The sequence below is a fragment of the Drosophila guanche genome, unplaced genomic scaffold (genome assembly GCF_900245975.1).
Source record: "Drosophila guanche unplaced genomic scaffold, DGUA_6, whole genome shotgun sequence".
Taxonomy (NCBI): domain Eukaryota; kingdom Metazoa; phylum Arthropoda; class Insecta; order Diptera; family Drosophilidae; genus Drosophila; species Drosophila guanche.
In genome coordinates, this window is record NW_022995745.1 from 1564210 (window position 1) to 1591905 (window position 27696).

At 49.1% G+C, this 27696-nt stretch overlaps 8 protein-coding genes across 22 annotated transcripts; 5 read left to right on the forward strand and 3 right to left on the reverse strand.

Moving 5' to 3' along the window:
• The first annotated feature begins 528 nt into the window (after positions 1 to 528).
• LOC117581104 (scoloptoxin SSD14) lies at positions 529 to 5932 on the forward strand. Its single transcript, XM_034267995.1, has 4 exons — positions 529 to 960; positions 3867 to 5072; positions 5145 to 5385; positions 5451 to 5932. Exons 1-4 carry the CDS (start codon positions 956 to 958, stop codon positions 5736 to 5738), a joined length of 1740 nt encoding a protein of 579 aa, XP_034123886.1. The 5' UTR covers positions 529 to 955; the 3' UTR covers positions 5739 to 5932.
• A 1072-nt stretch (positions 5933 to 7004) lies between these two features.
• LOC117580981 lies at positions 7005 to 7501 on the forward strand. Its single transcript, XM_034267775.1, has 2 exons — positions 7005 to 7115; positions 7215 to 7501. Exons 1-2 carry the CDS (start codon positions 7062 to 7064, stop codon positions 7467 to 7469), a joined length of 309 nt encoding a protein of 102 aa, XP_034123666.1. The 5' UTR covers positions 7005 to 7061; the 3' UTR covers positions 7470 to 7501.
• LOC117580980 lies at positions 7493 to 8863 on the forward strand. The gene has a single exon (XM_034267774.1). It carries the CDS (start codon positions 7536 to 7538, stop codon positions 8733 to 8735), a length of 1200 nt encoding a protein of 399 aa, XP_034123665.1. The 5' UTR covers positions 7493 to 7535; the 3' UTR covers positions 8736 to 8863.
• A 179-nt stretch (positions 8864 to 9042) lies between these two features.
• On the reverse strand, positions 9043 to 10543 carry LOC117580979 (nuclear envelope integral membrane protein 1). Its single transcript, XM_034267773.1, has one exon. The coding sequence runs from the start codon at positions 10425 to 10427 to the stop codon at positions 9051 to 9053; it is 1377 nt and encodes a 458-aa protein (XP_034123664.1). The 5' UTR covers positions 10428 to 10543; the 3' UTR covers positions 9043 to 9050.
• A 927-nt stretch (positions 10544 to 11470) lies between these two features.
• LOC117581176 (ATP synthase subunit delta, mitochondrial) lies at positions 11471 to 12555 on the forward strand. 2 transcript variants are annotated; one of them, XM_034268119.1, is made up of 4 exons: positions 11471 to 11601; positions 11830 to 12034; positions 12132 to 12343; positions 12411 to 12555. In XM_034268119.1, the coding sequence occupies exons 2-4, from the start codon at positions 11836 to 11838 to the stop codon at positions 12471 to 12473; spliced, it is 474 nt and encodes a 157-aa protein (XP_034124010.1). In that variant the 5' UTR covers positions 11471 to 11601; positions 11830 to 11835; the 3' UTR covers positions 12474 to 12555. The 2 variants fall into 2 exon arrangements, with proteins under 2 accessions (XP_034124010.1, XP_034124011.1); XM_034268120.1 differs by lacking the exon at positions 11471 to 11601 and adding an exon at positions 11710 to 11728.
• Positions 12556 to 13163: 608 nt separating this feature from the next.
• On the reverse strand, positions 13164 to 14801 carry LOC117581175 (skin secretory protein xP2). The gene is made up of 2 exons (XM_034268118.1): positions 14656 to 14801; positions 13164 to 14581 (listed from the first exon to the last, which is right to left on the reverse strand). The coding sequence occupies exons 1-2, from the start codon at positions 14659 to 14661 to the stop codon at positions 13391 to 13393; spliced, it is 1197 nt and encodes a 398-aa protein (XP_034124009.1). The 5' UTR covers positions 14662 to 14801; the 3' UTR covers positions 13164 to 13390.
• A 1548-nt stretch (positions 14802 to 16349) lies between these two features.
• LOC117581177 lies at positions 16350 to 16943 on the reverse strand. The gene is made up of 2 exons (XM_034268121.1): positions 16801 to 16943; positions 16350 to 16700 (listed from the first exon to the last, which is right to left on the reverse strand). Exons 1-2 carry the CDS (start codon positions 16804 to 16806, stop codon positions 16413 to 16415), a joined length of 294 nt encoding a protein of 97 aa, XP_034124012.1. The 5' UTR covers positions 16807 to 16943; the 3' UTR covers positions 16350 to 16412.
• Positions 16944 to 18037: 1094 nt separating this feature from the next.
• LOC117580698 (ral GTPase-activating protein subunit beta) lies at positions 18038 to 27277 on the forward strand. Of its 14 annotated transcripts, XM_034267324.1 has the most exons (16): positions 18039 to 18593; positions 18655 to 18874; positions 19111 to 19509; positions 19576 to 19836; positions 20046 to 20660; positions 21621 to 21944; positions 22084 to 22224; positions 22288 to 22831; positions 22894 to 23117; positions 23265 to 23456; positions 23590 to 23730; positions 24247 to 24264; positions 24656 to 25210; positions 25272 to 25858; positions 25915 to 26801; positions 26870 to 27277. In XM_034267324.1, exons 1-16 carry the CDS (start codon positions 18402 to 18404, stop codon positions 26982 to 26984), a joined length of 5415 nt encoding a protein of 1804 aa, XP_034123215.1. In that variant the 5' UTR covers positions 18039 to 18401; the 3' UTR covers positions 26985 to 27277. The 14 variants fall into 14 exon arrangements, with proteins under 14 accessions (XP_034123218.1, XP_034123215.1, XP_034123214.1 ...); XM_034267323.1 differs by lacking the exon at positions 24247 to 24264 and having other exon boundaries at positions 24602 to 25210; XM_034267325.1 differs by lacking the exon at positions 24247 to 24264.
• The last annotated feature ends 419 nt before the right edge of the window (positions 27278 to 27696 follow it).

Sequence of the window (27696 nt, forward strand, 5' to 3'; positions counted from 1 at the left end):
CTTAAAGATGGTTAAAGATAGATTGCAAAGCTATATTTTCCCAACCAAAAACATCTTTCAAAACAAACAGCAAAACAGCTGTTGGCATTAGCAACGCCTCAAAGTCTGAGTCAGGCTGCGCTAAGGCACGCAGACGCAGACCCACGCAGATAGAAACGCGTCAGCTGTGCTGTGTTGTTTTTAAAAATTACACTCTTACAAATCAAGGCACATTTTATGTACAGGTTGTAGTTTCATACTTGGACTCTCTCTCTCTTCTTTGATTCTGCCTGGACGCACTGCAACTGCAAATCTGCCTACACTGTGAAGGAGAGAGTAACGCTCTCACCTGTCCAAGATAGACCTTATCAAAGCTTATTCTCTGCGCGATCTCTCTCGCCGCCTCTCACGCTCTGGTGTGTGTGTCGTGTGCATTAGCTACAGTTTTACAGTTAGTTGTACGAACGTGTGTATAGATGAAACTGAAATCGATAATAGATGGAGCAGGCCCAATTTTCAGCGAAGCGGAGTCGAAGTGCGGCCTCGGTATCCACGAAGCTGCATCAGTCGATCGCGAAAACTGCCAAGTGACGGTTGGGGGCAACTGCGACATCAACATTATACCTCAATATACACACGCAAAGAACGGCATCAAGAACTAACGGCGATCGGCAACCCTTGGCTAAAAGACTTGAGCCCTGAGTCCCGAAAAACGTCTTCGGCGCAGCATTTTGTTATAATTTTTAAATATTCTTCTCATTCTTTGTTTCTTTTGTTGTTTTTTGATTTGTTTTCTTTATTTTTATTTGCTTGCGACCGTTTTTATTTTTGGAGACTCGGTGTTTTTTTTGTCGGTTTTTATTGTTGTTATTTTGCGGTCACGGCTTAAACCTGACTGCCAGCAGTCGACCGATCAATCGCTTCGTAAACGTTTACATTTTGTGTTAATATTTTGTGGCTGTGCCGAACACGCAGAATGAGGTAAGAAGTGGGAGAAGTGGAAGAAGAGATGAAGCGTGGGCGGGGGCTTGGGCGGGTGCGGGGGCCGGGTGGTGTTGAACCGCGTGCATCGAATCCAAGATGTGCAGTTAGCAGAGCATGCATATCGATATACAGATCACACACATACACACATTTGTATGTATGTAAATATCTCTTATCGGCGGTGATTGCTTGTGCGTAGCGTATCGATCTCTCTGCGGTGCCAGTTACACTCCACTTGTGTAAATAATTAGCAACAAAAAAGCAGTTGGAAAAATGAAAATAGAAACTAAGTCCGTGCCAAGTACAGCTGGCGGCGACAAACAGTCAAATATCAATACTTGAGATCCCATTTGTGTGTGTCTTTCTTTCTCAGAGAACACAGAAAACAGATGAACTAAACACAGAAACCCAACACTGACAGGAGAGACGACAAAACAGACGTCAGGTCGCTGTTATCGAGAACTTCTGCATTGCTCTGGCTATTTTGTTCGTTTCTTGTGGCATTTACTGCAGGTGTAAAACAATAACGTTAATTAGCGCATTTTATGGTTTAAGGCCCCAGAGTTTACGATGCCCCAATAGCTTAAACATGGTACAAGATATGGAAGGACAGGGCCCAGCGATAGCAGATATATGATAGCAGAAGAGAAACCATTCAGCAGGAAATCGCTCCAAAAGAGCGTATTTATATTCTGATAAAAAGTACCTAAAGCCATTGAATGGCTCTTCAAATTGTTGATTTTACAATATCTAAATGCGAATTTAGATAATGCTTTGACAGCCGCTGGATTCGGGGGGGGGGGGATTCGCAGCATCTGAAACTGGTTTTTCGCATTTGGCAAAAGTTCCCCTGACCTCTGGAAATACATAGCTGAATAAATTATAGAAATCCCAATGCACCGAGCGAAACAAAAGAGAGAACAAATTATTGAATATATAATTTGAATATTTTTCATATTTTATTTAATTGAAATACATTTCTTGCATCATTTATTTTCATATTTACTTTCAAATATACAGCAAAATCTCTCACATTGGAGTTTCTGGGAATTATAATTTGTATTATTTTTTTTACACATTTTTCTACTGTTTTCTGGCCATTACAATATTAATTCATGGACAATTCTAATTGGTAAACGTTTTAATTTATGACATTTTAGCGCATTTCAGTTTTAATTCCATTTTCATATTTAATTGAAATAAATTTTGTATTCCATTTAAATTTTAGATACGTTTTGAATATGGGCTTTAAGGCTAACAAAAACTTTAAATACAGTTATCAAAGTGAATTAAATGAATTACGCCACGTTTTTTTCGCTCAGTGCATGGGACGAGCGGGGCAGAGCGAGAGAGCGTATAATTATCTGCTGGGGTTTTCGCAACTGTTGAATGGGCAGCTCCCCCTCCCGTCAATTATTATATTCCTAAAGTTACACAAAGGGTACACAAATATGTACTTAGCATAACTACACTGTACATTACACACCGCGGCCCCCAGCTGTGACGTCACGTGCGCCTCTTTATCGGGCAGGCCAGGGAATTGCTAGACAAACGATTAATTTAATTTTGCTTTTAGCGAGTTCCTTGGCGAGCGTCTAACTCTGATTAACCAATGACGGCGCACTTGCTTCGTCATTCGGCGATTGATAAATACTTTGGAAATTTGTTTTTAATTTCTTGTTGCGGCTTTTGGCTGATTGCTTTGCCCTGCTCTAATGAGAATATGTTCGCGGGATGGAATTTTATCTGGCAAAAGGTTGTTTGTGGCTGCGAACAAACATGACAAACTGCCAGGCAGCATCCAGCCAGCCAGTACACCTTTAAGTTCAAGTCCACGCCCCAGGCCACACCCAAGTCCAAGTGCAAGTCCAAGTGCAAGTCCAAGTGCAAGTTCCATTAGGAAATCCCTGTCACGAGCCCCACTTGAGACTCAGCGGAGTTGCCGCCGCCGCACCGCTTATCGCAGGACTAATTACGACTAAACCCTGCGCAGATCTAAAGTTTTATGACCCTCCACCGACGGCGGTAGTTTCAATTGGAGGCCTCTTCGGTGGCCCAACAAAAAAAGAACCCAAAATGAATGATCCTAATCTGCGTGGCTTCGTATCGGGCACCGCAAAGCTCTTCTCTCTGAAGATATCTACGCTAATTATACAAAATTGCTTGTTAATAGCACTTGTTGAGTTCTCGTCGTGATCCCCTCGTTGGCATTTTTATGACCAGCAGAAGCAACGCAACGATCAAGAATGCTATCAGAAAAGCCGATAAGAATGCCCAACCAGCCGCCTGTCCCCACAGTGCGTGATGATGACCAGGCAGACGGGGAAAATGTTCCGTGTCACGGCCACTCGAGAACTGGACACTCATTTATCCACGTTACCAGTTGGGTGACGAAGGTGGCAAAGACGACTTTTATTTATGCCCTGGATTCCCTGGGTATCGCTGGTATCTGTGTGGTCAGAAAGTGATTCTGAAACTGCCATTCCTTTTGGTTCTCCTTAGAGTTCTCTGCAAGGCCACAGGAACTCCTTCCTTTTTTGCCACTGTTGGGCTTTAATCAATTTGCATCCTTGAGCTGTCTTCTCGTTGCCTTCCTGCAGCGTGCCATATTCTGCGTAGGGTATTGCCGCCTTCCGTTGGCTCTTTGGTCTGGCAATTTGGCTGCTGCTGACTCGACGCTTTTCAGACTGCCGACTGCCGACTGCCGACTGCGACCGAAATCAAAACATTAGTGAGCCAATTAGATCTGCAGACCGATAGCGTTCTCTTCGATTAAACACTCGACCAAATCACACTTGAGCCACTCGAAGCGTGTGAGGAACGTAGGCAGTGGGCAGGGGGCAGGGTACTGGAAATTGAACCCCAATTGATTCTCCTCTTGTGTGTTTGTGTGTTGCTTTCAGGTTGGTGTGCAACAAGAAGACTTTGCTATGGCTACTCCTGGCTGCTGTCCTGGTCACCGCACTGACGCTGGGCCTCGTCTTTGGGCTGAAGAGCAGCGGTGCGCCCCTCATTAGTGGCGCCGTCGTGTCCAATGGCATCGGCTGCGCCGCCATTGGTGGCAATATGCTGGAGGATGGTGGCTCTGCCGTGGATGCGGCCATTGCCACATTGCTCTGCGAGGGTCTGCTGCTGCCCCACTCGATGGGCATCGGGGGGGGCTTCGTGGCGACCATTTACACGAGGAGCACGCGACGCGTGGAGACGGTGATAGCGCGTGAGTCGGCACCGGCGGCCGCCCACAAGGAAATGTATTTGGGTCAGACGAGCGTCACGGGCGCCATGGCTGGCGCTGTGCCCGGCGAGATACTCGGCTACTGGGAGATGCATCGCAAGTACGGCCGCCTGCCCTGGAAGACGCTCTTCCAGCCATCGATCAAGCTGGCCCGCGAGGGCCATGTCGTGTCACGCTATCTGGCCTCGGCCATTCGATCGAAGCTCAGCGAAATCCAGAACGAACCATCGCTGGCTGCCATGTTCCTGAATGCAAACGGCGAGCCCTATGTGGAGGGTGACTACATGAAGCGCACCACGCTGGCCGACACTCTGGAGCGGATTGCCGAGAACGGTGCCAGCGAGATCTACGATGGGGGGGAGACGGGTCGCAAGTTTGTCGAGGATATACAGAAGCTGGGCGGCATCATCACGGAGCAGGACTTGAAGGACTATCGCGTGCAGTGGGACAGCGATGGGCACATTGTGGCCAATGTCACTGGCGGCTACACTCTGTACTCGACGCCACTGCCCAGCAGTGGACCCATTCTGGCCTTCATTCTCAACATCATGGGCGATCTGTACACGGAGGACAAGGCTGTCTACTGGCAGCGTGCCGTGGAGGCCTTCAAGCATGCCTACGGGCAGCGCACGCATCTGGGGGACTACCACAGCGATCCGGTGAGCGGTGGCAGCATTCAGGAGACGCTCGAGAAGATTCTCAGCGCCGAGCTGGTGGCCGAGGTGCGCAAGCTCATCCACGACGACAGCACCTCGCAGGACAATCTCTACTATGGCGCCAATTTCTCTGTGGAGGCGGACCATGGCACCGCACACATGAATGTGCTGGCCACCAACGGCGATGCCGTCTCCATTACCAGCACCATCAACAATTAGTGAGTGGCAGAACGAGTGGCACTGGGAGATGCTCAGCCGCAACTGACCAACTTCTGTGTTTCCCCTTGCAGCTTTGGCTCGAAGGTTGCCTCCGCACAGACGGGCATCATATTGAACGACGAAATGGATGACTTCTCCACACCGGGCGTGGTCAACAGCTTCGGTGTGCCCGCCTCGCCGGCCAATTATATTTATCCTGGCAAGCGGCCCATGTCCTCCATGTCGCCCGTCATCATTGTCGATGGCGATGGCAATGTACGGCTGCTGGTGGGCGCCGCTGGTGGCACCAAAATCACCACTAGCGTGGCAACGGTAGGCCCCAAACACACACACACAGAAATGCATTTAGTTTCTGATCCATTTCTGATTCGCCGCAGGTTATCATGAAATATCTCATACAGCACGAGAGCCTGGAACATGCTGTCAATGATGGCCGCATACACCACCAGCTGGTGCCCATGCGCGTTCACTATGAGGGCGGTGTGGAGAGCGAAATTTCAGACTATCTCGAAAAGGTGGGGCACACCATGTACCAGGAATCGGAGGGTTCCAGCTTTGCGGCCGTCACTGCCATTGGATCCCTGGAGGAGCCGGAGCCATTCTTTGATCGCCGCCGCGTTGGCAGTGCTTTAACCCTCAAGAATCGCAACAAGATGCAGCACTAAAAGTGCGCAAAACTGTGCTCGTGATTTCAGTTTTATTTATTTAACTTTAGTATTACTCGAGACGAGGGGAGAGCAGAAAATGCAGTAACTGTATATAATTAATTGTTGAAGGATATTTCGAATAGAGAAAAGTTTTTTTTTGTATGTAAATAACTGGCTTTGAACATCCAAATAAATGAATTCTGTTAATCAAATTGTGTTTTATTGCAATACAAATTTAAATTCGATTTTGAAATGCCACATGCTATCGGCGCCACTCGGCTATCGGTTAGACAATCGCTTAGTTCGCTTTGTGGCCGTACAGCAGCGCTGCAGAAAGCTCGTTCAATTAATTTACCCAACACTAACTTCGAGCACAATAACGTTTTATGCTTTGAACTTGTTTGTTTAAGGCTGTTTTTATGAACTATCCAATAAAAAGAAGTTTTTAATGACAGCCCATATTGTAGCATATTGTTTAATTTATTGTCTAAAATTATGTTTGTTGTGCTGAGGTTTCTAACAAACATGTAACACTAGGCCGAATATCAAAACCAATGAATATAACAGAAAATAGAGAACGCTTAACCCATAGTCGACCAGTAGGTATATTATGAAACTTGAACTATTTTCGCGTAGTTTAGGTGACAGACTTTGTGTCGAAGTGTATGAATGGATCTAGACAAACAATTAATAAACAGCAGTTTTTTTCGAAACCTTACACAAGTTGTTCGTTTGTTTTTTTTTTTTGTTGTACTTAATCGCTGCGGCGAAATTGGATGGTCGAACGACGATGAGTCCGCATGGGGAATGTGGGAATGTTTTCATAATCCATTATCATTTGTAGAGTTTGAAGACTAACGCTGATATGGAGATCCCTACCCCTCTTTGGGATGGGAATGACTTTGATCAGGGACTCGACATTCTGTAAATAACCAGTAAATAACCATTGCTGGGTTCCTCCTGAGGGCTCTTATCATCATGTCATATGTAATTCTATCTATTCCTCCCGCAGTGTTTCCCCTATTGAGAACAGCAGACAGGTGAATGCAGCTGGCTGACAGAGAAGGTATGAACTTTCGACAACACAGAGACTTGGCTTTTAAAAGGCTCAAGGTAAGGCAAGACATTGTCACCAAAGCAAGTGTTTCTGGCGTTCAAATCCCCAGCAAAAATCACGTTCCACCTTTTTAAATAGAGGTGCGTTTAGTGGGTTAAGTGTATGTTTTCTGTGGTATTTTTCAAAGTTCAGCTAGTATATTTCGGTATTTAACTGTGTGTCAGACTGTATTCACATCACCTGCAAATTTAATCAATTAAAATATGCCATAAATAACAATAATCATGGACAACTTTCATGAATTGACACGCGAAGATATATTGGAGCAGTTCAAAAAGGTGGGTATTCCCATTTGCATGCAGGACATGCACTGCATTTATGACATGCCAAAAATGTGCTTCCATGTGACAATGTTTTTGTTTTTGCTGCAATTGCAGAGGGAATTGCATTTAACAAATGCCAAAGTCTTATCGCTGGAGGAACTACTGGTGATATACAAAGGATTCATTGTGCCGCTGCCACGCCGCGAGCCACGGGAGCGCCGCCAACAGAAGCCCATGGAAATCGATCAGCTGACGGAGCGCATCAAAGTGGTGTCCATGGTCGGCGGCAAGCGACCGATAACGGAGGAGCCCTGCTGTTCCCATCAAGCGAATCGTGAGGCCAAACAAATCAAGATGGACCTCCAGTGACCTCCGGCCGACGCGACGATAAGAAGCGAACCAAAATAGACACTTCTCAATTGTGCGCCAGCCGAGATGCATCGCTTGCTGTTGGTGCTCGGCCTGCTGATGGCTGCTGCTGTGGCTGCGGCCGAAGTTCTACCGCTGGAACCGGACTTGGAGGGCTACCAGGTGGTGCTGCGGCGTGCCGCCAACCGCTCCGATAAGCTGCAAGTCTTCCAAAGCATTTGGGGGGCCATACGGTCCGATTTTATCGACGACACCGACAAGGTGAAGGGTTTGTACACCCAGCTGTCCAATTTCATACGCAACGAGATGCAGTGCACCAGCGGACCGACGGGCCACTCAGCCTGTGAGCTGCAGCAAGAGGTGCGACGACATCTGCGCTCCCTGATGGCCCAACGCCTGGCCAACCTCATCAATGCCGAGGAGAGCATTCAGTCGTATGGCATGTATGTGGGCTCCAGCATTGAGCCGTCCCTCGTGCGTGACGTGCTGGGGCATGCCATCGAAGATGTCTACTTCCATCGGCCACTGGAGAAGCTCACGCAGCAGCTGGACCAGCTCTACACGGACCGGGACGAGGTCAGCTTCAAGATGATGATCGAGGCGCAGCTGTCACTCTACTGGCGCTATCAGGCCATGCACGACAGCAACGAGGCCTTTCTGTTCAACATGGCGCATGCCGTGAGCAAGATTCAGACCCATCACATGTACGCCAGCGTGGACACATCGCTGCAACGTCGCGTCGAGGCACTGCACAGCAGTCTGCCGCCAGTGCTGGGCTCACTCTTCCATCCGCAAGGCTTCTGCCTGCTCAGTCGCGACAATCGCGAGTACTTGTACACGACGATTACGGACGACTGGAACTACGGCCTCAATGGACGGAAGGTCTTCACGTGGCACAAACAAAACTACACAGACTCGGCGGGCCTCATTCGTGCCTTTGTCCAGGAGCAGCTCTCCACGCCCGTGTTCACGCTGCGCAGCGAGCTCTTCAAGTGGTATTTATTTGTGGATCCCAGCGAGGGAAATCGCTTGGGTGCCCTGCGCTCCGGCAGTCCCAGCTCATCGACCAGCTTCTGGACCATTACCTACGTGCAGGATGCGCTCATCTTTCGCCAGCGCGATCTCACGCTCTGTGCAGCCGAAAGGTTTGATCAGGAGCGACGATTGATCAAGATGCTGCCGGGACAAATGCACACGCCGCCATCCGAGGCATGCCAGTGGCTGCCCGTCGTCTGTAGCCCTCAATATGAAAGAGATGCCACATAACTTAGAATTTGTTGCATTCTCGATGTATTGCTAAAATGTTTTCAGTTTGTACACTCGATGGTAATTTACAGAAGTTTTTCGATAGATGGTGTCAGCTTGAGTTGAATTAAAGTTAAACTTAAACTAAAGCAAAGTCTTCTGGGTCAAATAATTGTTGCGGTTAAGTACGTTATTTAAGGGACTTTCTGAATGTGAATGAATATTTTCTAAGACTGTTTTTTCCTTATTTGGCATTTTGCTTAAACTAAAATGAACAGCGAACGGAGGTAAACAAATTTCCTCTTATCCGCATTCTAATGAGTCTTTCTTTTTCTCCTAATCCTGCTCTATGTATTCGTCGTCATTGCTATCTGAATCGTAGTCCTGCGGCATGTTTGCACCGCGTGTCGTTTCGCGTTGTGGCTGTGACTGTGGCATAGTCGCTCGACGACGCTGCCGGCTCACGTTGAACCTGTGATCGGACGAGGGCCGATAGTGCATGATGCAATGCAGATAGTCCTCGGCATCGATCAAGTCGGCCGCCTCCATGGACTCTTCTATGGTGCGTGAATAGTCCTCGATTTCCTCGTCAAACAAATGTGGATCCCCACTGGCGAAAGAGGCGAAGCGCCACGGATTGCGCATTGCGCCCATTATGTTCCACTGCTTGCAGTTGGGGCTGTTCACGAACTTGCGCAGCTCCTCCAGTGATTTTTGCGTCTCGTTGACCGTCTGCTGGAAGTACTCCTCCTTTGTCAGCAGCCGCGGCTTGGGCGGAAAGCGACGGCGGTAGTACGAGCGCACGTCGGGCAAGAGCGATGCGGGTAAATAGTAAGCCGCAAATATGCAGACCATCAGCGAGAGCACGCCACGGCTGTGCCAGCTGCTGAAGTAGGCCAGTGCCCCGCCAACCGCCTGCAGCAGCCACATGATGATGTTCTGGGAGCGTGCATTCGTCGGCGGGCCAATGCGGTAGCAGATGAGGAATGAGATGAGGCTGGTTATTATCAGATACCACACCACATAGCCGCGATAAGTCACTATGATTAGCCGCATATTGTCGGCCAGTTGCTTGATTATGTACATCCCAATGGTCCAGCCTCCAATCAGGACGCCATACATCATGGGACGCCGGGGTAAAAGCTTAGACGTTAGCGAGATGATCAGCAGCAGCGAGCCACAAATGCCAAGCATAATGCCGGCCAAGTAATAGAATATGCTGTTCTTGGCCAAGCTGCGGCTGCTCCAGAATACGAGCGTCCCCAGGCCAAACTGCAGCAACCGCCAGACATTGCACTTCGCATGATGCAGTCGCACATTGTAGGGCTGGCGCGAGGATACGCCAATGCATTGCGGCTCAAATGGCGACAGATGTATGCGCTGACGCTTCTGTGAGAAGAGCGTGAAGCTGAACAGGGAGCGCTGCTCGTTGTAGTGATCCAGAACCTCCTTTGGTGTGCGTCCACCGTATTGGGAGTAGTCATCGTTGCCGATGCCCAGCAGGAACTCAAATGTCTCGAAGATACTGAGCAGCGAGGACGGCTTACCTGGATAGCAGTACGTCCTCAGCGTATTCGATCCATAGCCATTTTCTGGGATATCGACGGATGCACCCGGCGCCAAAATCACAGGGTCCATAATTGGTGGCGGGCTTGCGGCAGTGCGTAGCGCCAATAGTGTGAATATAAGGATATATCCATTCGGCTGAAACATGCCTACTCTTTTGAGAATTTCTTCTATTCTGTTAATTGACACAAAAATTAATACAAATATCTTTGAACTGCGGCAACTGGAGTTGTTGGTGTTGTGTATCGATATACCACCACTAACCAAATAATAGATTGTTAATTTCATGGAAGCGAAACGTCACCGCTGAATGTGCGTCGCGAAGTCCCAGGCCTCTGCCAACGTCGCTGCTACAAGTATTAGTCCGTGTAGAACACGCAGCTAGAAGTCCCAGCTACATTTGTATAAGTGCGTGTACAGCACGCAGCCAGACGTCCCAGCTACATTTGTATAAGTGCTTGTAGCCAATGATTTTTTACCGCTCCAAACCGGTTCTGTCTTGATTCACACGGACACTGCAAGTAATGTATGTGTTGGTGCGCTGACTTTCTGAAGTGCGATGGAACGAAAATTCGTTTTGATGATTTGATTTTGTTTTCGGGGCTTGGCGTATGAACCTAACCTATCGTAACATGTGCAGAAGAGGGGTGGGGGTTGGTGGCCGGACCTTTGGGGGTTGGAAAAAATAAATATACCAATAAAAGTTGTTATTGTAATTGTATCCTGTAATTGTTTTATATGCAGATTTTATACTGATTTATTCAAAATTGTATGCATATATTATGGAAACGCCTAGCTGCGTGTTCTGCACGCACTAATACTTGTAGCTGCGACGTTGGCAGAGGCCTGGGACTTCGAGACGCACATTCAGCGGTGACGTTTCGCTTCCATCAAACTATTTGGTTAGTGGATATACCAAGCGCGTTGGTATCCGATAGAAGTGGCTATCGATGCTAATCATCTTGCCACATATCGGCTATACGTGGATGTTGTGCGGAAAGCATGCAGTGAGAGCGAGATAAATATATGAATACAGCCATAGCTACATTTTTATGTAATTCGCAACAGAGACACCTGACTAGGGAATCTATACGTTTTAGAGCAATCGCTAGTGGAAGCGGCAATGGAAAAACCTCCATTATTGACCTCCTCCCAATATTTTCGGTGTTTTTAGAAAAGAATATAGATTTCGGTATATTTGTGAGGGTCATGCGGTATATTTCATCGATAACTCCGCGGTCACACTGAGCACTGGGCAAAAACAGCGGTTTGACGATTTTCCGCAACAAATTCCATTTTTTCCACTCCAAAAAGAAAAAAGGTGAAGATTGCGTATACCCTCAAGGTGTTTTCCGAGCCACAACTGATGGCGGTGTTGTGACTTGTGCAAGGATATTGTTTTGTGGCTGGCAAGGAGAAAATCAATTCAACGCCGCCTAACCTACAAAGTTACATAATTTTAGCATAATTGTTGTTATGATTAGAAGTTGCTGCTGCAAGGACATCAAGGCGACACACAAAATGTATAATTTACCCATTCTTCTTGCAGCGAAATATGTCGTTCGTTAAGAATGCCCGTTTCTTGGCCGCACGCGGCGCTCGCCTTGCCCAGTCCCGTGCCTACTCGGACGAGATGAAGCTGACCTTTGCCGCTGCCAACAAGACCTTCTACGATGCCACCGTCGTGCGCCAAATCGATGTGCCCTCCTTCAGCGGCGCATTCGGCATTCTGGCCAAGCATGTGCCCACATTGGGTAAGTCCACACGTCCAGGCCCATGGCCCCCAAGCTGATTATATCACATTCGAAAGAAATTCGTCTAATTTGATGTTCTTCTCCTGTGCCCATCTAGCTGTGCTGAAGCCCGGTGTTGTCCAGGTTGTGGAGAACGATGGCAAGACAACCAAATACTTTGTCTCCAGCGGTTCGGTGACAGTCAACGAGGACTCATCCGTTCAGGTGCTCGCCGAGGAAGCCCACAACGTTGCGGACATTGACGTCTCCGAGGCCAGACAGCTGCTGTCCAAATACCAGTCCCAGCTGAGCTCCGCTGGTGACGATAAGGTATGTCCTCTTGGTCTTACCCAACCAGAACTCTCTGCTCACTCTTCCGATCGATTTTTTGTTGCAGGCCAAGGCAGAGGCTGCCATTGCCGTTGAAGTTGCTGAGGCGTTAGTCAAAGCTGCCGAATAGACGTAATCACAACCACAAACAGCATCCAAACATTTGCTAAAGCATTGCGTTTAAATTAAATAAAAAACAAACACAAACATAACTGACTTGGTGGCCAATTTGAAAAACTGGCTGAAACTGGCGTTATGAAACAATAAAAAGCGAATAATAATATCCAAACTAATGACAATCGGTGTGTGGATCAACCAATCAAGTAACATTAATCCGCATCAACGCAGCGCGGAGACGAAGTTTTTTGTTTGTTTTTTTTTGTGCCAATGAGGGAGAAATGCCTTACACTGTGCAACATGAAGTGTGGCTGAGCTGAGGGCTTCGCTGGCCTCTAGCTGCTAAAAAATGTTTGGCAAAATTTTTACTAAACGATTGTTCGAGCTGTTGCTCAACACCTTTGGTTAAACAACAAAAAGGCTAGGGATGTTTCTCCTTATAAATGTATTTATATTATCATAGAAGGCAGTATCATGGTTATCCGCCCATTTGTCTATTGCTGTAGCACAGATCTTAAGTGATCTTTAATCACATTTGCCTGCAAGACACCTACAATTGGCATAAAACCCTTTGACATACGTTAACGTGCATCTTATTCACCCAATGGAACACTTATTTTGCTGCACAGTGTAGTATGAAAGTCGACAGCTGTGACTGGTGTGACCAACCCAAACGGAAGGTCAAGTTTACAGCGCCTGAAAGTTTGAAGATCTTTTCTCTTTTTTTTCGGTTTAAATTTGTTTGTATTTTCTAGCAAAAAAAAAGTGTGTAAAAAAATGGACTTAAATTAACTCATGGCGTTGTGTAGGAAGTGTGTCGATAGAGGTAGAGTAGTAGGTCGAAGTTCGAAGGTCTTCCCGTGTTTCGTATGTGTGTGTGTGTGTGTGTGTGTGTGTGTGTGTGCGGGGATGCTGCTGGAAGAGCGTCGCTTAGTAGGCTGGTGGGCCGTAGGTCTGGGCGGGCGCATGTCCCACTGGCAGCAGTTGCTCCTCGGGCGCAAAGACCTGGGCGGGTGCTTGCTGGGGCACACTCAGGAGTGGCGCTGGTGCCTGCAGGGGAGCAGAGTAAACTGGAGCTGGTGCGGGGGCATAATTGACTTGCGGTGCGGGGGCATAGCTCACTTGAGCCTGAGCCTGAGCGTGGGCCTGGGCAGAAGCATAGTTCACCTGCGGTGCGGGGGCATAGTTCACTTGAGGAGCCGGCGCATAGTTCACCTGCGGTGCGGGAGCAGCATAAACTGGAGCTGGAGCGGGAGCAGCATAGACTGGAGCTGGTGCGGGAGCAGCATAGACTGGAGCTGGAGCGGGAGCACCATAGACTGGAGCTGGAGCAGGAGCAGCATAGACTGGAGCCTCCTGGACAGGGGCCAGATAGGAGTTCACTGGAGCTGGTCCGGGAACATCGATGGGAGCGTAAGCTGAGTTAGCGCCGCCATAGCCGCCCGAATGCTCATGGATAACGCGCACCACCTTGGCTTGTCCGCCCGAATGGGAGCCAGAAAGTCCGCCGTAGGAGACACCAGCGTCGTGGCTCTCGTGCACCACCTTGATGACCTGGGAGACACCCGATGAGCCGCCGCTGATGCCACCGCCAATGAATGCGGGACCGCTGACCAGAGGAGCAGACTCCGACAGTACCTTAATCACCTTGACGGAGGCTGGGCCTGCTGGGACACCATAGACGGGAGCTGGACCATGGCCGCCATGACCGCCATGGCTGCCGCCCTCGGAGATGACCTTCACTTTGTAGACCTGTGGGGTGGGCTCGTAGCCATAGCCGCCGGCATAGCCACCACCGCCGCCGCCGCCTCCAGAGTAGCCACCGCCAGAGTAGCCGCCCTGCTGATGGATGACCTTGACCACCTGAACTGGACCATGACCGCCATGTCCGCCATGTGAGCCACCGCCGTAGCCACCGCCGTAGCCGCCACCGCCGTAGCCGCCACCGCCGCCAGAGTAGCCACCGCCGCCAGAGTAGCCACCGCCGCTGCCGCCGCCCAAGCTAAGGCCGGACTTGAGACCGCCGCCTCCTCCGCTGCCACCGCCGCCGCCACCCCCACCGAGCAGACCGAGGAAGCCAGCATTGGCCACAGCAAAGAGAGCACACATACAAACGAAGACCTGGACACAAAGGAGGAGAAGGGGAAGTTATAGTGTGGCTATCCAGGATGAGGGTGTGTGTGTGGGCGACTCACCTTCATGTTGACTACTATTCCACTTGATGCGATGACAACGTTACCAAAATCGAATGGGTTCCTAAACGCCTTGAGTGGGTTATGCTCTTCAGAGACGACTGATGTCTGATTGAACGCATCAGGTTGCTTTTATACGATGATCTGCAGCGATCACAAAACGATGTAAGAGCGATCATAATGAAGTCCCACAATTCAAATTAGCAACGCAACAAAACAGCATAACACGATCCGACGCATCCCAGACACAGGCCCATGCCCATGCCCATGCCCATGCCCGAGATCCAAACAAAGGCATTTCATTAACATTTTCAGCGGTTCATCATCATCGAGATTGAAATCATCATCGTCATCACATATAATCATAATCATGCTTGGATGATGCAAAACTCAAGTAGCAACACGCAGAAGGAAGTCTTCGATGGCTTGCTTTCATTTTCACTTGGCCGCACCCAATTTCGGGTTCTTCATCCAACAACTGCCATTTCCATTAGACCCCACACCCCACACCCCATCTCATTCCATTCCGAAACCAATTCCGATTTCTTTCCAGTTTGCAGACTAGCATTTCGTAAAGCCCTTACGTTACGTTAGGCGGCATCTGCATTTCCGAAATTCCGAAAGCCAACACAAGCCAACGCTCCCACAATTAGCATGAAAATGGTTTGAGGTCGAACTGGAGTCCGAGCTCTGGGCTCTTGGGCTCACTGAACTGCTTGCCATAAGGCTGATAAGGCACGGGGGCTGCAGGCGAGGCGGCATCGACATCATGTGGCTTTCATATTTCGTTTTGTCATTTGCATAGATCAGCGCTTGGCTTGGCTCTTCTCTTGGTTGCCTCACACGGCGGCCTGCTGTCTGTCCGTTTTGGAGCCATTAACTAAACCGAACCCAAGCCCAACCCCAAAGCAATAGGCCATGGGCCACAGCCCACAGCAGTCCAATCCCCCCCATCCACAATCATTGGCTATTTCAAGGTGAATTTGGAATCTGATTTTGTTCCGAAATTCGTTGTCAACTAGCGCCCAATATTATGATTATGCAAGTGGCTTCTCACGCGTGTAAAAACGCATCATTGTCTATCCAACGAACATAAAACGACAGCGACAACCACAACAAAACAAAAAACAAAAGAAAACACACAGACACACGCACAACAAGTTCATCGAAAATCAGCCTATAATGCGCGTCGTGTGTGTGTGTGTAAGATATTGCTTAATGGGCCTCCCAGACAGATACAAAATATTGATTACCTCGATCAAATCACATTCCACAGCAATGCAGTGCAAAATGCTAAGTCTCCAGCATCCAGATTGCCATAAATTGATGAAGCAAAGTCACAAGAATGCTGCAGAGCGGGCGCCTATGTTATGAATGCAGATGTTATGGATAAACACAGATTTTATAATGATAGAATGAGGCTTAAATGTTAAGTGTGTGTTTGATAGACTTCAGAGATGCTATTTTTAGCTAATGCATTAGCTAAAATGAATGTTTCTTTAAATGATGAATTTTGTGACTAGAATAAAGAAGAGAAGAGATGAAATGTGCGAAGCAGCAGAAACGGTAAAACTTGTGGAAACGGTAAAACGGTATGAGAGCAGAAGAACATTCTCTCAATCTCTCTCTCTCTCTCTCATCATGCTCAACATTAATTCCTTGTTTGGAGATATTACAATTTATTAATAGACAAAAAAAAATTATACAAGTCGTTTAATGTTAGCGGTCAGCAGCAGATTATAAGGCACAGAGCACTGCAATTATTTCTGTTTCAGCCAGCCACCGTAGGCCAGCGGAGCATCGTAGACTGCGCCATGTCCGACACGGACGACGGAGGGAACCACGGCCACGTTCTCGTAGACGGGCACATGACGAACGACGGGCACTGTACGCACCACTGGCACATGGCGGACAACGGGTACGGTGCGCACTACGGGAACGGTGCGAACCAGTGGCAAGGTAGCCACAGGGCCGTAGGCAGCACCATGGATGACACTGCTTTGGGCAAGAGCCAGGCAGGCGGCGAACAGGAGGCAAGCAATGAAGAACTGAAAAGGAGAGAGAAAGGCGTATTATCCAGTTGCGTGTGGGTGTGTGTTTGTGTGTGGAGGAGGGTGCCCCATTATCCTGTGGGGCTTATGCACTCACCTTCATGTCGAGTTGTTTGCTTGATTGGTTGGTTGGTGGATGATTTGTGTTGATTTGTTTGGCCGAGACAGAGATCTTATATAGTGGCCAGAACCCGCTTGAAAGTAGATCAATAAAACGGGCAAAGAACACAGCCAGAGGCAACTACAACACATAACAATATGAATCAATTGGTATCGGAGTTTCGTAAGGCGTCGATATGCAAATTCAAAAACTCAGACACACATCAGTGGAGATACTTGAGAAGTGTTTGCCATTATTATTGATATTACTACCCCGCAATAATAATGGAATTATTCGCGTTGACGAACAATGCGAGGCAGCATCATAACTTATTTATTTACGAATGAAATAAAACGCCTTTCAAATGCCAGAACAATGAGAACTTGTTCCTCTTCTTGTGGAATGTTCAACAGGTGCCAGTGCCAGTGGCCAGGCGACACCTATTGGCGGGATATCCGCAATGCTTCCACGCCCATTGCCGATTTGTCGCCATTTGATGAATTCTTTTCAAAGAGGCAGGCGTGCAAATTGATCGTCTTGTCCATCTGTGCCCAAATTGTTTTGGGAGTCTTTTTTTGGCTAAACTTTATTTATGATCCCATTGTTCACCCCCTATTATGCTTTTCGGTTCAGCCAGCAAAACTGCCAAAACGCATGCAAATTTATGCAAATGCAAACGACGCTTCTTCAATTCAATTCATTTGGGTTTGGCTTTTCCAAAAAAACCCAACTCAAAATATAAATATCTATGCATGTTAGGTTGATATTTAAAACATGTTTTGTTTGTAAGTTGTCTTCGCTTTGTGTTAGTTATTTTTAAAGATGTTTTCTCCCACGCGCCTTGCTGACACCTTGCAGCACTGAGAGCTTCAGGTGCGTGCCGTTACACAGCACTGACACCAAGCCCACACACAGCTGTTCGGCTCTGCATCACTACCGGTTTACAAGCAACAAGTTATCAAACTATGCTTTTTTTTGCTTGACCTTTTTACTTTGATACTTATTTTGTAAGCAATTCAACGAAAGGAAGCCATGAAAACTAGAAAATCTTATGAAAAATGAGTTCATTAAACGGATACAGTCGTAGTTTTAACGCTGAGAATCCTAACTAGCTGGTAATATGAAGCGGAATATCAAAATCGAGTAAAATGATTTAAGATTTACGGGATATGTATAGTATATTTTGAAAATGAAAGTGTATATTTCGGTTTATTTCCGAGGGTCGGTCGGTATATATGATCGATAATTCCGCGGTCACACTGATTGCAATATTAATGCCAAATTTCGTATCAAAATGCAGCAAAAAAAGTGAAAAAGTAAACAAAAATCATATCAATTGGGTTGCTTTGAGACCGCACGATGTCTGGGCGGGGTTTCGGCAGCAGGAACAGGCACAGCAACATTTGTAACACCGCCAACATGGCGCACCTGCTCCAATGCTCTTGATGTTGACGTCAACAAAGTGAAACTCGAGTGTACGGAAAAGAGAAACAAACACACACAAAAAAAGAAGAACAGCTGCGACAAAAGAGAATCGCTAATTGGAGCGCCGAAATAACACCACTGGAGCATACACACAGAACGGGAACGGGAGGGAAATGTACTCTGAATGGGCCTCACTGTCGGCCCAGATTACGGCCAACAGCTGCGGTGCGCAATGCTTCAGTGTGCTGAACAAATTCCCAGCCTCGGCTGGACGGGAAGTGGTCGTGTCGGTGGTGAAGCAGCTGGGCACCAATCTGGGCATCACACAGAATGCCGAGCCCAGCCATTTGGTCAAGGATGAGGAGGTGAGTATCAATGGGCCATCAATCTGTTGGTGAATCTGACAACTGCGACTCGTCTGTACAGGTGAAATGGTGCATGGATGTCATCTGCTTTGGCCTATCGCTGCCCCTGCAGGAGCACGAGACCATCAAGGACTGCGTCAATGTCTACTGCGAGTGGCTGACGGCGTTGCATCCGCAGCCGCGCATCAGTGTGCCGAAGCCCATATGCGAGGATGCCAATCTGTATGCACGCCAGATAATCAATCACTTTCACAATCTGTTTGTGCCGCGCCAGGGCGAAAGTAAGTACATCAAGTCGCCAATGCAGACATCCATCGATCCGCTGTCTATTGCCGCCACTGCCCCATAAATGCCCACTCGCTCTGTCTTATGTATTAACCCCCATCTAAATTTCAAGTCTTGCCATTTCTATACCAAACCACGCTTGGTAGGTTGCTCGAACTTATTTACATATCGATGCCAGTTGCTCGCGGGATACAGTCGTGACTAATGAGTTCCTTTTTGCTGGCCATTTCAGGTGCCGACACCATTAAGCGGCAGGCGGTGCTGTGTCATCGGGTGCTGCGCACACTGCAGCAGACGGCGCAGATATCGCAGCTGATGGATCGTCAGACGTGGGACACGCTGCTGCTCTTCCTGCTGGCCATTAACGAGATTCTACTGGCGCCGCCCACCGTCAAGGATGATGTCGGGGATCAGCTGTGCGAGCGTGTGCTCTCCGTGCTCTTTGAAGTGTGGCTGCTGGCCTGCGTGCGCAGCTTCCCCTCGCCCTCTATGTGGAAAACGCTGCAGGAGTCGTGCTCCATGTGGCGGCATCGCGTGGCCCTGGTCGATCAATGGAATCGTGTCAACTTGGCCCTCACCTCCCGCCTGCTCGAGTTCAGCTATGGCCCAGCGTTTCCCCAGCTGAAAAATGGTTTGTGGCGCCCACAAGTTTGTGTCTCTGGCAACTGTCACTCATGCAGCTCTCTGCCATCCACAGCCGACGAGGATGGCCAGCTAATACCTGTGGGCATGTCGAACGATTGTGTGGCCCAGACTTGGTATCGCTTCTTGCGCATGATCGGAAATCCCACGGCGCTCTGCTCACCGCACATCATCAGCAAATCGTCGCACTTTGTGCAGTGGGCCCTCACCCACGAGAAGGGCGCTGAGACGCACCAGCATCCGTGTCTGCAGCAGCTGCCGCAGATCTTTCTCAACGCCATGAAGGGCATCTCCAGCCAGGTGGATGCGTTTCTGGGTAAGAGCCGAACCCTCACCCCAATCTCTCTCTCTCTCATCCAGCGACCATAGGCTTCAAGTAGCAAATAGTTTTTGTGGTAGGCTGCTAGCCCAGTATTACTCAATCTTTCTCTCTCTCTCTTTCTCTTGTTCGTTTGTTCATCGCTCTCGCTTATCTAACCCAAAAAAAACTTGTATTTAAAACCGAAAAATCGGTGATTTGAGTAGGCGTTTATCAGCCACCGCCACAGCAGTCGGAGAATGTCGTGACGAATCTAATGGAAATACGTCACTCGCTGAACGAGGCCACCTCCTCCACGCTGCAGCAGTTTATACAGTCGAGCAGCGCTTCGAATATATCAGCGAACAGCCTGCAGCAGCAGCAGCTGCAGAGCTCCGGCTCCGTCGCGCAGCAACTGCAGCTCCAGCTGCAGCATCAGCATCTGCATCACCATCACCATCTTCACTATCCGCATTTGCATTTACATGGCGCTGGCAGCTTCCTGCGCGACAATTTCATGAGCAACTCGGCCAGCACTGCCCTGAACGCCATCATGGGTCACCACGGTCATCATCAGCATCAGAATCAGCTCCACCAGCAGCAGCAACAGCAGCTATCACTCTCCCAGAGTGGAGCCTCGCCGACGTCCAGCGCCAGCACCTCTGCCGTGGGCAGCACGAGCGCTGGTGGCAGCCACTCGGCCGGAGTCGTTGGCAGCATATCCTTTAGCACGGCTGAGGCCAGTCTGGGGTCAACAGCTGCCACGAGCACGCCCACACCGCCTCTACAGCGACGATTGGCCAAGAGTTTTAGCGTGGCGCCCACCATAACACAGCAAAAGGGTGCGAGAACTCGTCTTTAGATCCACTAGAATGTTTTACTCAATGTTGTCATTTGTTTTTGTATTTTAACCTGGCAGAAAGTATTGCGAAGGAGCTCTTTCTGTATTGATTAAGCTTTGCCTCAGGCAAAAGGCTCAATCGAACCTTTTTTCACGTCCGAATCAAAGGAATGGAATTATTCCACCCATCCGAAAGTGCTGATTGTGCAAGAAGTGTCCGAATTGTTATAGACTAAACTCTTCAGTGATTGCTTTAATACTGCTCTGCCAGGGTGTTTGGGCCTTCGGAATACCGAAGTAAATTTCATTTGTCGTGCTTTTTGCAGTAACTGTGATTTACTTAGCTTGCCTCGAATGTTGACTTAATGCTCCATTAGTTTTATTCGCCATTAGCTCCCAGATCGGTGTTTATGTTTTAGCTTTAGCTTCACGATGACTGGACACGAGAGCAACCTGGCTCAAGGCACAACCGCACCATGAACGGCGCACCCCTCACCGCGCACCGCATGCACGTTTTGCATTTTAGTTTTTTCTTTCGTTTTTGTATAATTTGTTCCGTAGCATGAGTGGAATAATCTGTGTGTAATTGCTCGGAGCGCGAGTGGGGATGTGGAGTGGAAGAGTAACTGTTTTCCACTTTCCAACTGCCCTCACATCAAAGCAGCAGATTCCCATTCCCATTCCCATTCCGATTCCCATTCCATTTCGAATTCCCATTCCGGGAGCCAAGCCAGGTCCCATTATGCATTGTATTTTATCTATTGTACGCCCACAATTAATGCCAGCCACATTGCATGTGTGATGGCATCGGGCAGGCTCCGCTCTGCCTCTGCCTCGCTACTAATTTCTCACACTTGCTCTGCTCTACTCTACTCCACTGCTCTCTCTCTCTCTCTCTCTCCACAACACAACACGCACATTCCAACACCCAAACACACACACACACGAATGCTTTGTGCAGGCTTGAGCAAAACCTCGCTTATCGGCCTCACGGGAGGCGGTGCACGCAATGCGATCGGCAGCAGCAGCAACAGCAGCAACAGCAACAACAACAGCTACACCCACAGCAGCAGCTCGACGAGCGCTGGCCCAGTCCAAGGCTCGGGTGGTGGTGGTGGTGGTGCCGCCGTTGCCTCTGGCATTGGCACTGGCATTGGCCCTGGCTCCGGTTCTGGTTCTGGTTCTGGCACTGGTGGCCAGGCACCAACTCCGGTCTCGGCCGCTGCGGCACCCACAACGCCAACATCGACATCGGGTCCGCCCTCGGCGAGCAGCAGCATCAACTGTAAGTGTTGTGCGAAACATTTGTCGCTTCTGAAACAATCTAACAGATGTTTTCCCTCGCTCACAATCACCTCTTACCCTTTCTCTATCTCTCTATCGCCCTCTGCTCGGCTCTGCTCTGCTTTGCTTTGCGTTTTCAGCTCTGCCACTGACAACGATGGGAGCCGGCACTGAGCTGGCGGTGGCGCGGCCCAAGTGTAACAGCATTCTCCACGTATTCCACGAGTGGCTGTTCGAGGCAGCGCACATAGGTGGCGATACCTGGCGCCAGAATCGCAAGAGTAAGTAGTGGAACACAGCAGCAGCAGCTGCGAAAGGATCTAAAGGATATTTTCGTCTCACAGAGCAGGCATGCGAGGCTAGCAAGCGGCCATCGTCGATGATCATGGAGCACCGCAAGGGTTCCATTTCGCTGTCGCAGCCCAACTCGCTGAACGACCCCGCCTCACTGCCGCCCACGCTGACCATCGACAAGTACGAGTCGGGCCGTGCCGAGGCCATTGGCACACTGTGCAAGATCTTTTGTGCAAAGAAGACCGGCGAGGAGATATTGCCAGTGTATTTGGCTCGCTTCTACATGGCCCTGCAGCAGTGCCTAAAGATCACCGAGTCGAAGGAGTGCGATGAGACGCTGGCCAGCATACTGCTCCATTCCGGTGATCTCTTTCGCCTGGATCTGGATGGCATCAATGTGCTCCTGCCGGGCTTCATAGCCGCCCTAGAGATTGTGCTGCCCGACAAGGATCTAAAGCTGAAGACACAATCAATGGCATTCAATCGCACGGAGCTCCGACGCTCCGCCATCAACATATTGCTGTCTATAATGGTGCTGCCACTGCACTATCAGGCACTGCCCATCCGTGATCTGTCCAGCGAGACGAGCGAAAAGTAAGCAGGAGTGACAGCAAAGGGACTTCCACTTATCCTAATCCTTTGTTTACCTCTCCTAGAATGTTCACATTCATTCAGCTGAAGTCGCGTCTCATGAACATTCTGATGAATGCGCTGCAGGTGGAAACAGATGCCCAAAACACACACATGCTGCTGGGCGGTCTGCTGTTGTGCGTCCAGGATGCCGTCACCTTCGAGGAAACGGACATGGGGGGCACGGCCTCCACTCATATGCACAACTCTGGCGGTGCACAGCACCACGAGGCCAATCTACTCAGCTCGGGTAAGGTTTTTTTATAGGAGATCAGCAATTAACTTCTTGATTTGATTTTGTATCCACATTATTTTGTGTTGTTTAATTTTGTTTCTGTATTTATTTATTTTTTGCATTTTGTGTAAACTTTTTTGTGCTGTGGTGCTGATGGAACAGCTTGCTCGGAGCGTTCCGCCTCGCTGGTCAGCACTGGCACGGCCAGCTTGGGTGCCCAAACGACGGCCACCATGGGCGCTGGTTCGGGCTCCATGCGCGACACGGCCTCAGCCCACGATTATCCGAGTTTAACCATCTCCGATGACATGTCATTTGAGTTTGGCCAAGAGCTGGAAGGCGTGACCACATATGGTAAAGAGAACGATTTTCTATACATTTTTTGTTGTTCTGTGTCCCGTTCGGTTTCCCATGCATTTTATTTTTGTTTCATCGTTCGATCGCGCAGAGTTGTTAATCAAATTTGACTACAAATTTATTTAACCAGATAATGCCCATGCGCTGTTTGTGCGTGCCACTTATTTGGTCTGCCATCGGCTCATCTCGTCGTGGAAAACAGACTTGAATGTCTCCCTGGCCGCCCTGGAGCTGTTGTCCGGCTTGGCCAGGCTGCATATACGCGAAACAGGTAGCGTGTCTTCTTCACTCTATAATTAAATGTGCATGAACGGTTTTGGTGCTACTCATTTCCCCTTGCAAACGCATTGATCTGATACTAACTAAAAAAACTATGTGTATATCCCGCTTGTTTGTCTGCCTAAAGCTTAAAGCTTAAAGCTTCAAAGGTGAATTTACCATTAAGGTGACGTTGTCCGCTGTGTGTGGGGGAGCACCAGAAAATTATTCACCTTGCGCGTGTCTCCGCTGTCTTGGGTTTTTTTCCATGCTAATTATTATCTAACGGGATCTTGAATGCATTTGCAAAGGCATTGAAAGACGCGGTGTCGCCGTGGCTAACTGTTCATTTGTTTTCCTGGTGTTAATGTCGTTGTTTTTCTGTCGTCTTTTATTTTTTGCTCGTTTGTTTTCCACTTGACCACTTTGTATGTGTGTAAACCCAAACCCAAACCCCCCCGAAAATCCTTAACCCAACCTTAACACTTGACTGTCCAATTTTTGCTTTTGTGAATTTTCGATGCGGCAGCCAGGAAGTTTACAAATGGTAAATGATTGAAATGCTAACAAAACCAAACTAACGCCACTATTTTCTGTCTTTCTTTCTTTCTTTCGTTTACTTTTCGATGCGTTTCTTTTCTAATCACCATCTAACCCCCGAACCCGAAACCGTAACCGTAACCGTAACCGAAACCGAAACCAATGCCCAAAATTCACACTCATTGACAATTGATAATTGCAATTATTTTCTATATATTTCGTTTGTATATCCACGAAAAAAACCCCACAAATATCAATGTAAATAACACACCAAAACACCACAAACCACAAACCAAACCAAACCAAACCAAAAACACACCACACCACACCACAACCCACCTTAGACACATTAGTGAAAATCTATGAAGCTAGTCAGAATCTAACGATAATCTCCTCAGACGCTCTAGAGTGCAAGCGGGCCGTCAAGTGGATATGCGACTACATTTGCTATCAGTGCTCGAGGCCACCGCCGGCGCACAGCAAGGATTTGCATAGCACAATTGTGGCTGCGTTTCAGTGCACCGCCGCCTGGCTGATGCAGCATCCGTACTTGCTGCAGGACAAGGACTGCCTGCAGACGGTGCTCGAGGTGGTTGAGCTGGGCATATCGGGCACCAAGAGTCAGAGCAAGAGCGGCGATATACCCAAGTTCAAGGACGAGAAGGAACTGAAGCCGGCCTCCATGCGGGTGCGAGATGCGGCCGAGAATCTGCTCACCATCATCCTCGAACAGGTTGGCTATTTTCCCAGCGAATGTGGCCCCGAGTCCATCTCATCGCTGCTCGATGAACTGGCCCTGATGAAGCACTGCAACTCGATGGTGCCAGCGGCGGCGGCCAGCACCGAGCAGGCCATTGCCAAGTTCAAGTATTTTGTGACGGAAAACTCGACCATATTGGCACTGCTCGAGGAGCCGCTGGGCAATGATCAGGATCCGCAGCCAACAGTGACACGTGAGTGCAGTCTTGAATCAGTTTTTGACTTGTTCGTTTTACATTTTGTTCGTTTCGACAGTGCTGATCCGTGGACCGTTTGGACGACATGCGTGGACCATGCAGCTGCGACATTTGCCACGCAGCAAGTCGGGCATCAAGTACCATGCCATCAATCCCGGCCGTCCCATACCCATGAACGATGTTAGCCAGCGGCCCGAGTGCGAGCAAAAGAACTTCCCGGACGGCGTGGACAAGGTGCAGCCGTGTGTGGCCGACTATTCCATACCCACCATCGATCAGATACGCGAGCAGTATGGATCTGCCAGTATACGGGAGCTGGAGGCGCTGCTCGAGAACCAGAGCATACACGAGAAGCTGGCCTGGGCGGAGGCGGACAACAGTGTGGACAGTCTGTCGCATTCGCAGGAGTGCGTGCCGCCGTTGGTGTGCCAAGAGTTTCATGCCGCACGGCTATTCCTTTCGCATTTCGGTTTTCTCACCTTCGAGACACGCAATCCGCACAATCCAGCCGAGGCGCTGGGCACACCGCCCCAGCGACCGCTCATTGTGCTGGACACAAAGTCGACGGCATTTGCCGCCGATCTGGATCGACTGGACAAGCTCAGTGCCCGCACCCACGATACCGTCTATGTGTTCTACGTTAAGGTAAGGAACCAAAATGGCAACCAAGAATTTCCATTGGAACCAATTTTTCCTTGCAGACGGGTCAGACGAGTGCCCAGCAAATAATTGGCAATATGATCGAGGAGACGAGCCACACTTATGATCCGCATTTTGCCGGCATGCTGCAGACCCTCGGCTGGCCGGTGCTGGTTGCCGATCACTCTGGCTGGACGGGCTTTGCCCACAACTCCTGGTCGCTAAAGGGAACGCCAGAGGAACAGCAGCAGCAGCAGCAGCAGCAGCTGCAGCTGAAATCCAATGTGCCCAGCGAGCTCAATTACAATGGATCACAGCGTGTGCTCTATTGGGCGGATGTCTCGGCGGAGATTGCGTTCGTGGTGCCGACAACGTGGAATCTTCGTTACAACAGCGACACGAGCGATGGCGGCAGTCTCTCCGGCAGCGATCAGCTCGGCACGAGCAATGTTTGGGCACGTTGCGAGTCGGAGGCAGGAACTGGTGCAGCCAAGTCAAAGCCCCGTAATCTCAGCTTGGAATTGGACACGAGCACGGGCACAGGCACGGGCACTGGGCGCAGCCAAAAGGATCCTGTGCCACCAACGCGGCGCAAGGGGAACGTAACCAAGCCGACGCTGCTCGCACAGGCTCCGGCCAAGATCTTCCTCGTGTGGCTAGAGAGCTACGAGGACTACCTGAACTTCCCGCTCGAGGATCTGCTCGCCTACACACGCACCGGCGAGGAGCTGCACTCGTTGCAGCAGCCCCGGGCCGCTGACTGTCATGTGATCTTCGTGCACTCGTTGCTGTCGGGACTGTTAAGGGTCAAGCTGCAGGGCCCGCCCGGTCGCATGAGCTTTGCCACGCCCCTAGTGGATGGCATGGTGCTGAGTCGACGCGTCGTTGGCAATCTGGTGCGTCAGACGGCCCTAAACATATCCCGCAGACGGCGACTGGACAACGATAAGTAAGCTTTGACTCACAGCTAAGGAATTATTCGAAATATTATTGGTTTTTTTTTGTGTTTGTGTACAGCTATCAACCGCCGCATGTGCGACGCCGCTTGAAGGTGCAGGACATTGTCCAGAAGTACAAAATGGATTTGAGCGAGGCCGAGCTGCTGGCCCATCTGTTTCAGCGTGCAATTTAGCCGGGCGTTGGCAACACAAGTATTTACTAAACCTAGTATTAAGAACACCACCAAAATGGCTTGTCCATGTCTGTATTATCGTGTGCTTAACTAAAATCTACCAATCATTCTACCCGATTCCCGAACCAAGGGGCAAACGGTATGGGACTCACTGCAAGGCTCCCCCAAGTATCGATACCGATACATTTATCGATGACTCTTGCAGCTATTCTAATTTGTATTTATATATCTTTTTTTTACTAATAAATCGAATTATTATACTTTTTAAAAGTATAAGCAGCGCTGTACTTAAATTCATGATCTTCGTCTCCCTCTTGGGTAGTCTGTGTAGCTGGTGAAGAGGAAACCGTGTAAAGTGGGTCAAACATCCGAAAACAATTTGGCCCCACGGCTATGTGACACACACACACAAACACAAACAGCTGAGAAGATCGCGTGAAGCAAAGTGAAAGTAAAATGAATCAAATTTCGGATATGTAACATGTAAATCGTTGGATGAATCAATATAATGCAACTAAACGGAGTTAGAATTTGGCACAGCTGAGATCATTAAGTGCCCATGATCGTATTGAGTCTGTGTGGCATTCAATCAGAGAAATGATTCATTAAAAACAACTTCAAAATACAAGCTCGACGCGGCGCGTGTTTTCTTCGAAGGTCGTGTGCCGTATTGCGTGGAAAGGTGGAAACTTGGAAACCTCTAATTTTGTGG

Coding starts and splice junctions, on each gene's coding strand:
- LOC117580981 (XM_034267775.1), top strand. CDS start 7,062: ATGGACAACTTTCATGAATTGACACGCGAAGATATATTGGAGCAGTTC. Junction 7,116..7,214: donor TATTGGAGCAGTTCAAAAAG/GTGGGTATTCCC, acceptor CTGCAATTGCAG/AGGGAATTGCATTTAACAAA.
- LOC117581176 (XM_034268119.1), top strand. CDS start 11,836: ATGTCGTTCGTTAAGAATGCCCGTTTCTTGGCCGCACGCGGCGCTCGC. Junction 12,035..12,131: donor CAAGCATGTGCCCACATTGG/GTAAGTCCACAC, acceptor GTGCCCATCTAG/CTGTGCTGAAGCCCGGTGTT. Junction 12,344..12,410: donor GCTCCGCTGGTGACGATAAG/GTATGTCCTCTT, acceptor TTTTTGTTGCAG/GCCAAGGCAGAGGCTGCCAT.
- LOC117580979 (XM_034267773.1), bottom strand. CDS start 10,427: ATGTTTCAGCCGAATGGATATATCCTTATATTCACACTATTGGCGCTA.
- LOC117580698 (XM_034267323.1), top strand. CDS start 18,402: ATGTACTCTGAATGGGCCTCACTGTCGGCCCAGATTACGGCCAACAGC. Junction 18,594..18,654: donor ATTTGGTCAAGGATGAGGAG/GTGAGTATCAAT, acceptor TCGTCTGTACAG/GTGAAATGGTGCATGGATGT. Junction 22,225..22,287: donor CTGGCGCCAGAATCGCAAGA/GTAAGTAGTGGA, acceptor TTCGTCTCACAG/AGCAGGCATGCGAGGCTAGC.
- LOC117581104 (XM_034267995.1), top strand. Junction 5,073..5,144: donor ACCAGCACCATCAACAATTA/GTGAGTGGCAGA, acceptor TTCCCCTTGCAG/CTTTGGCTCGAAGGTTGCCT. Junction 5,386..5,450: donor TCACCACTAGCGTGGCAACG/GTAGGCCCCAAA, acceptor GATTCGCCGCAG/GTTATCATGAAATATCTCAT.
- LOC117580980 (XM_034267774.1), top strand. CDS start 7,536: ATGCATCGCTTGCTGTTGGTGCTCGGCCTGCTGATGGCTGCTGCTGTG.